General features: G+C 54.8%; 1 protein-coding gene across 1 annotated transcript in view; it reads right to left on the reverse strand.

Annotated features, from left to right (window-relative positions):
- Window positions 1–7,119, reverse strand: part of PRDM11 (PR/SET domain 11) — a 48,562-nt gene extending 41,443 nt beyond the window's left edge. The window contains exons 1-3 of the mRNA XM_007455801.1: window positions 7,001–7,119; window positions 6,543–6,646; window positions 5,695–5,957 (exon numbers count right to left, since the gene is read on the reverse strand). Of these exons, the coding sequence (XP_007455863.1) occupies window positions 5,695–5,957; window positions 6,543–6,646; window positions 7,001–7,119 (486 nt within the window). The remainder of the gene's footprint in view (window positions 1–5,694; window positions 5,958–6,542; window positions 6,647–7,000) is intronic.
- Window positions 7,120–8,128: the final 1,009 nt, after the last annotated feature.

The raw sequence follows: 8,128 nt of genomic DNA on the forward strand, positions 1-8,128 counted from the left end.
TTCCCAGCGGAGGCCCCAACTGAGGACAGACACACAGACACAGACACACACACACACACACACACACACACACACACACACACACACAGGCCTCTCATTTCTTTGCATCACAAAGGTCAAAGCCTCCACGTGGTCCTGCGACCTCCAGCCATACTGTCCCTGCACCCGTGCTCATGCCGCAGCTCAGAGGCCCGTGGAAGGAAGCTCCAAGGAAGCAACATTGCTGCCTCTGGCCCTGCCCCTGAACGACAGGCCACGACCAGATGGAGCTGGTCTATGACCACGCTGCAAACTCCAGAGCTTCCTATTATCCCTTTTCTCCGGACCCGGACCCATGCCAGGCCACGAACCTGGGGAAGCTATCTGCTTTAGAGACTCCAACCTTTCCCGGCTGGGCTGCCCCAAAGGGTAGACTCTGATGGGAAAGAAGGGGACCCTACTAGCCCTTCCCTGGGCATGACACTAGATTTTTCTCCCCTGAGACTTTCCCGCAGGCTGAGAAGGCATCAGCCTCCTCTGCTGAACTCCTACCCATCCTTCAAAACCCATCCCCAATTTTCCCAGCCAAAACCAACTCCCCTTCTGCCCACCCCTTTTGCCTACCCTACAGCCTACTGCAGCACCATAATCACCAGCAAAACTCTGGGTCAGGAATAGGCCTCCTGCCTTCCCATCTACCTCAGTCCCCACTCCCTGTGGCTGAACCAAAAGCTCTGTGAAAACAGAGAGCAGGGCTTCCCTGGTGGCGCAGTGGTTGAGAGTCCGCCTGCCGATGGCAGGGGACGCAGGTTCGTGCCCTGGTCCGGGAGGATCCCACATGCTGGGCCCGTGAGCCATGGCCGCTGAGCCTGCGTGTCCAGAGCCTGTGCTCCACAACGGGAGAGGCCACGGCGGTGAGAGGCCCGTGTACCGCCAACAAACAAACAAACAAACAAACAAAAAACAGAGAGCAAACTTCTTGTATTTGTGTTACCTCCAGAACTTCCTGCTCAGTGCCCAGTGCATGGGAGTTGCTCTGTGTCTGTGAGGATAGATTGAATTTGGACACATAACCACATTCACTGCTCCCCGTCCTTAGGCATGTCTCCCCACGATGGAACTCCTTAAAGCCCCAGGCATCATGGAGGGATGCTGTCTTTGAAGGAACCCAAGGTCTGCCAGGTACTAGCTACGGGAGTTGGGGCTGCTTGCTTGACCTCTTCAGTCCCGGGTTCCCTTATCTGAACAAGAAGGGCAGCCACCTCCACCTGTGGGACTGTTTTGAGGGAGAATGTGGTATACACCTGGCATATAATAATTGCTCAATGAGCGGCCAGACTTTGAAAACAGCCAATTACCCTTGCTGGCTCCCCCTCCTCACCTCCCACTCACATCTCAATCCACGGCAATGTGGCTTCCACCCGTGAAACTGCCCCTGCCAAGGACCCCAAGACCTGTGTGCCAATGGGCTCTCGATCCTCAAGCTTCTCACCCTCTGCAGCACTGACCCCACTGCTCAACCCTTCCCAGGGCTTCAGCTGCATATATTTATATGCTTGGTTTTCCCTCCATACCCAGGCATCTGCCCTCGGCTGCAGACCCACACACACCGACGTGCCTCGGGACCGCGCCACCTGGGCATCTCGAGGGCACCTCCATCTCTACCCATCCTAACCTGAACTCGCCTTCTCCTCAGTCTCAGGCTACCACCTCTCTGCACATTTTAGCAGATGTCCCCCCAAACACATAAGCCCACCGGATTAGTGTCCTACTACTGCTGTAACAAACGGCCACAAACACGGTGGCTTAAAACAACACAAATTTATTGTCTTCCTTTTCTGGAAGTAAGGAATCCTAAAATCAAGGTGTTGGCAGGGCTGAGTTTTTTTCAGGTGGCTTGAGGGAAGAATCTGTTTCCTGGCCTTTGTAGACTCTGCATGCCTTAGCTCCTGGCTCCTTCTCTATCTTCAAGGCCAGCAGCATAGGGTCTTCCAATCTTTTCTTTCTGTCTCTAACTCTCCTGCCTCCCTCTCATAAAGATGCTCCGTAACTGCAGTGGGCCCACCCCGATAAGCCAAGATAATCTCTCCATTTCAAGGTCCTTAACTTGATCACGTGTGCAAAGTTCCTTTTACCATGTAAGATAACACATTCACAAGTTCCAGGGATCTGGACATGGCCATCTTTGGAGAGCCATTGTCTGGCCTAGTATAGTTACCTCCCTTCACCTGCTCCAAATCTCCAGGATATCCCTCCAGGGACAGAAAAAATGTTGGCCCACCTCCTTTCTACAGCCAGTGTCTCCAATGTGAACCTTCTTAGGTAAGAAAAAAGCTTACCCATCACGCCTTATCTCTACTGTATATTCAATCATTTCTTCAGCAGGACTCCCTCCATTGGGTTTTTTAAGGAAGTTAATATGTCTCATTCAAACTCCCTTGACCCCAGTCTTCCCTCAGCCATCACCCTTCCTGTCTCTCTCCTCCACTTATTTCTAATCAAACTTCTGAGAAGTGACTACACCAGTCACCTCCACTCTGATGAGGTTCCCATCTCATTACTCCTCTTCAGGATTGCTCAGCCCTGGTACTGCTGACAACTGAGGCCACATCATTCTTTGTTGTAGGAGGCTGTCCTATGTATTATAAAAGGTTTAGCAGCATCCCTGGCCTCTTACTTCTAGATGCCAGTAGCATGTCTCCATCTTAAGTTGTGATGGCAAAAAAAAAAAAAAAATATCCAGACACTTCCAACTACCCCAGAAAGGGGGTGGGGGGTATAAATTGCCCCAGGTTGACAAGCACTGGCTTACAGTAACAGCTCTTGCTAAAGTCACCGATGACTTCCCTGGCACTAAATCCAGTAAATGCTTTCAAGCCCTTCTCTTGCTTGGCTTCTCAGCAGAGTTGGACATTGTTGGACATTCTGGCCTTCCCACCTCAGGCCACTCTTGCTCTGTCTCCCTGCAGGATCGAGCTCCCCTTCTGGACCGCTCACCGTTGAAGTTCCTCAAAGCTTAGTCCTTAGGCTGCTGCACCTGTCGCTCAGCCCGTTCTTCCTGGGGGCTGCCCTCCAGCCCTCTGGCCCCACTGATCACCTATGCACAGGTGACTCATGAAGTAACATCTCCAGTCGTCCTTTCCAAGCTCTGACCCCATATATATAAAGCTGCCTAGTTGATATCACTACTTGGATATCTTGGCATCACTCAACAAGATATCCAAGGCATCACTCCAAACTCAACAAGCCCAAAACCAAAATCAGGGTCTTCCCCTCAACCCAGTCCCCTTCTGGCGTTCCCCATTTCTCACAGAAATCCACCATTCCTGACCTGTAGGGAGAGGAACGCTGCAGGAGTTGTTCATGACACTTCCCTCTCCCTTACTTGGGCCAATAGGTCTCTTCCCAAGTCAAATCTCTTTCATCTCTGAAATAGTTCACAAACCAGTTCACTTGTCTCCATGTCTCTGCCCCACCCTAGCTCAACCCTCCACTGTTGGGACGAACACAGTCCTCTGACTGGGGTGCAGACGTCCATTCTTGACCAATGCCTCTACCCCATCAGTTCTCCAGCCTGCAGCCAAAGTCACCCTTTCAAAACATAAATGAAAGCTTTTCGCTGTTCTTAAAATGGAGAACGGAAGTCCCAGTTTGGCCCACTGGGCCCTACATGACCCAGCCGCTGTCTCTTCCAGGCCCATGTTTGTTGCACTCCAGGCACACTGACCTCCCAGTTGCTCAAACGTACCACGCTCTCTTCTGCCACAGGACCTTTGCTCATGGTGTTCCATCCATCTTGATGCCCCTCACCAATCATCACCTGGTGGGAATTCTCTTCCTTCAATCACAGCGCAACTATTAGGAAGCCTTCCTCGACATCTGGCCCCATCAAATCCCTTGGTTGATCACTTTTCTCCTAGCCCCACTGTCTCTCCATTACCTTTCAGACCCATAATGTTACATTTATTTATTTATTTATTTATTTATTTATTTATTTATTTTTGCGGTACGCGGGCCTCTCACTGCTGTGGCCTCTCCCGTTGCGGAGCACAGGCCCCGGACGCGCAGGCTCAGCGGCCATGGCTCACGGGCCCAGCCGCTCCGCGGCGTGTGGGATCTTCCCAGACCAAGGCACGAACCTGTGTCCCCTGCATCGGCAGGCGGACTCCCAACCACTGCGCCACCAGGGAAGCCCCATAATGTTACATTTATTGATGCTTATCTTATTCTTTAATTTCTTCCATCTTCCCCACAGTAAATTCTATGAGGGCAGGACTGATGTCTGATCTGGTCCACCATTGCGTCCCCAGAGCCAGCCCAGTGCTTGGCACAAAGCAGACCTTCAAGAGGTGTTTATTTAATGATAAATGAATCATCTTCCTACCCCCAGCCTGCCTCTCTCTACTGTCCCATGCCCCCCTATCTGTGTTCAAGTTGGGTGCCTGAAAGTCATCATTATCTGATAATCCTTCCTTTTCGAATTGAAAACCCCTCTTCCTCACCTTCACATCCTATCAACGAATCTTGGGGATTCTCTCCCCTAAATCTCTCTCAAACGTGCCCACCTCTAGCACTTGAGTTTAAGCCACCATCTTTCCAGATGTGAACTCCCACTCCAGCCTTTTACCTAGAATCCCAATTCTCCATTCTGCAACCTACCATGTCACACCTCTGCTTGAAACGTTCCGATGGCTTCCCCTGACCCACAGGATGAAGGATGCACTTGTCATGGCCTATGAAACACAGCATGATCTGGTTCCCACCTCCCTCTCCTGCCAATTCTCGCCGCTTTGCCTCTCAGGCTCACTGCTGCTGCCCCACCGGACTTCTTAGGTTCCTCTCTCAGCTGTTCTGCCTACATGGAGCATTCTTCCATCCCCCTTCTATTAACTGCTACTCATTCTTCAAGTCTCAGACCAGAGGAAATCTTGACCAAACCCCTCAAGTAGGCCAAGAACAACAATAATAGCTGACGGTCACTGCGTGCTTACTAAAGGCAAGCACGATTCTAAGAACTTTGCAGCATTAACTCATTTCATCTTCACCATCAGCTATGATTATCCTGGCACAGAGAGGTTCAATGACTCATCCGAGGTCACATTAGATAGTAATTAGCAAACCTGGCTGACATGATGAACTCAGGCTCCAGGCCCCAAATCCCAGAGCTCTGTGAACGCTGCCATCTCCCTGTGTACCCAGAGCGTCCTGTATTCCCCCTTCAGTAGCAATTTGTCACATGCGCATGTATTTGTTCACTGCCTGTGCTCCCCACCAGACTGTCCACTCCCAGAGGGCAGGGACCGTGCCTGTCTTGTTGGAAGCTTTACCTCTAGCATTGGATATTACTGCTTTTTTAGCTGAACGTCACGCTATGCAACCCCACAGTCCCAGCTCCAGGTCACCCACTCCAGAGGAGGGCTGGGGTAAACCCTTCATAAATGTCATAGAATGGCCCGCCAGACACACGCATGAGGATTCATGGAGAAATTGCCCCACCACTGATTCTGTTGACTACTGCCAGATGGGGCTCCTCCGCATGGCCCTTGGCTACCAAGGGTCACAGGGGCAAGTGGACAGCAAGACCCATCACCCACGTATCCAGGAGTGATGGCAGAAAAGCTCTGGGCCAGGCTGGGCCAGTGTATGGCTCCCCCTGCTGGTTTCCTTCCATGTTCGTGGCACCCTTTTCCGAGGCACAGGCCGGGAGACACTCACCAGCCACGAGAAGAAGCCAGCTGATTTGTCCTGGGTGGAGATCTGCCCCTCATAGGGGCCGAAGATGTGGCCCTTGGGGATGACCTCATTTATGCAACGCACGTCATTCTCCCCACTGGCTTCCTTGACCACCTCCATGCCCTGGGGGATGGTGAGGGCCGCCCGGTCTGGGATGCCCACAGGCACCGGCGTGTCGGACACAAACACCGGGGGACCATGGTTCGGGCACTCATCCACAAAGTACTCCTGGCAGGACTCGCAGACTGGAGGGATGGAAAGAGGAAAGAGAGCCTCAGTTGGGAGGTAGGACCCCCATGGAGGTGGCTGAGGGGCTGATGGGAGGCCCACCCTGAGGACAGCGAAAGCCAGTGGAAAGTACACAGCATGGGACTCAGGAGTCCCAGCCCTGGCTCCACCCCAGCCAGTCACAGGCCCCTGAGTCTTCAGTAGTGATAACTCACTCCCCTCCCTGGGGACTCAAAGGACACACCCACCAACACCAAGGAAGCCAGTTTGAAAAAACAGAAGAAAGATCAGGACTGGAGTCAAATAGGTCTGGGTTTGAATTGCAGCTGTGCATCTGTGAGCTGTGGGACCTGACGCAGGTGGTACTTAACCCTCACCAAGTCTCAGTGTCCTCCCCTGGAAAATGGGACCAAATAATGGACACCTCAGTGGCTAATGGTGAGGATTAACTGAGGCCTGGACCTGTGTCTGGTACATAATAGGTGAGTGTCTATCTTCAGTATTCTCACTGCAAATTCCCTAAGCAGAGATGGGATGGAGGGTGGGGGGGGGGCGGTGAAGGGCACGCAGAGTGACCAAGAGTAGCCCCAAGCTCCACTTACACCAGAAGTCCACTTGCTGAAAGCTTTTGGGCATGATGAGGTCACGCTTCCCCTTCAGTTTCCTGGGCTCCACTTCCATGGCGGAGGGGTCTGGTCTCCTAGAGCTGGCCAGGACAGGGGCCAGTAGAGAAAGCACAAAGCGATCAGAGTGAGAGGCTGGTGGGCAGGGAAACCGAGGATGTGGCCGGATGTGAGGCAGGTGGAGGAACCCCAGCCCACCTGCTTGCTCAGTGCAGTGGGTACTGGAAAGGTAGGAGTCCTGAGACCTGGGTTCAGGCTTTCTTGGGCCACTGCTTGGGTTTTTCTAGAGCCTGTGCTCACCCCTGGTCCTAGGAGTTGCCCAGAGCAGAGTATGGAAGATGAGTAAAGCATGGGATGTCTTCCCAGGGTCTCCCATCAACCCAGCCCAGCAATGCCCCCCCCCTTCTCCCTCGCCTGTCCCCACATTGGGGCCTCACCAGGGTTGGCCATACTCCTGGTCGCGGAGCGGTGAGCAGACCTCTGTCTTCACCACCGTCACCATCTCCCCCACGGCTGCCTTGGTCTGCGCCAAGCACTCCTTCATGTTCTCAGTCATTCTGTCCTGGGGACGCGAAGGCGGGACCACCACCGGAAGAGGATCAAAGAGACAGGGGAAGAGGGGTGAGTGGCAGAGAGGGCAAGCGGGGGTCTCCTGGAGTCTGGTTACCCTCCCTGCCATCCCCAGAGGAAGCGCTTGAGAACACAGACAACAAAAACAGCTGTAGCCCGGCCAAGAGGAAATGCCATTTCTATCCCGGGCTGGTCCTGGGGACGACTGGAGCCACCAGCCCCATGGGGTCAGGGGCCGGGAGTAGCTCAGGACAGGAGGCAGGGCTGGGAAGCACAGCCTGTTCCCCAAGACCAAAGGGCAAAGGGTACGAGGGACCCACAGGAGCCTCTGCACAAAACTCTGCAATGGGGAGCAGGGAAGGGATCGACTCAAGTCCAGCTGGGGCCAAAGGGGGCAGGCAGATGAAATGGGCCCTGAGCGCCTGGCTGCACAGCCCCTCACCCAGGGGCTGCCAGGGAATGCAGCCAGGCTCGCTTTGCCAGCTCAGAGCAGGTACAGGCGGGGCCTGGGGGACCCCGTGTGGGCCGGCCCTGACTCCAAGCCCCACCCAGCTCTCTCTAGGGGAGTCTCCCTAGCCCGCAGCTTACCGCCCTCCTCCACCACCGCGCTGGGCTTCAGCCCCTCCCTTGGCACCCCAGGGTCCTCATGCCAAGCCCGGGGACACTCTTCTGGCCAGAACAGCGCTCAGCTCGGGCTGGGAGCGCGCTCGGCCCCCGGACTGGGCGAGCAGCGTGTGTGACTCACTACCCGGGGCCCCGCTGGCCACACCCCTGCTCCTCGGCTAATCAGCCCCCTGCTCCCCACCGGGGCCCCAAAGCCGCCGGCAGCGGGAGGGGTGTGGGGAAACGTGACGGCCTGCCCCCTTCTCCGAGCCGGCGGGGACTGAGGGCGCGCGGAGGGGGGCGGGGGAGGCCCGGGCTGGGCCGAGAAGCCCCGCCCCAGCCCCCCACCGCCCCCCCTGGGACCCCCAGCTCCTGAAGCCCGCGGGGCATCC

The sequence above is a fragment of the Lipotes vexillifer genome, unplaced genomic scaffold, assembly GCF_000442215.2.
Source record: "Lipotes vexillifer unplaced genomic scaffold, Lipotes_vexillifer_v1.1 scaffold977, whole genome shotgun sequence".
Classification (NCBI taxonomy): domain Eukaryota; kingdom Metazoa; phylum Chordata; class Mammalia; order Artiodactyla; family Lipotidae; genus Lipotes; species Lipotes vexillifer.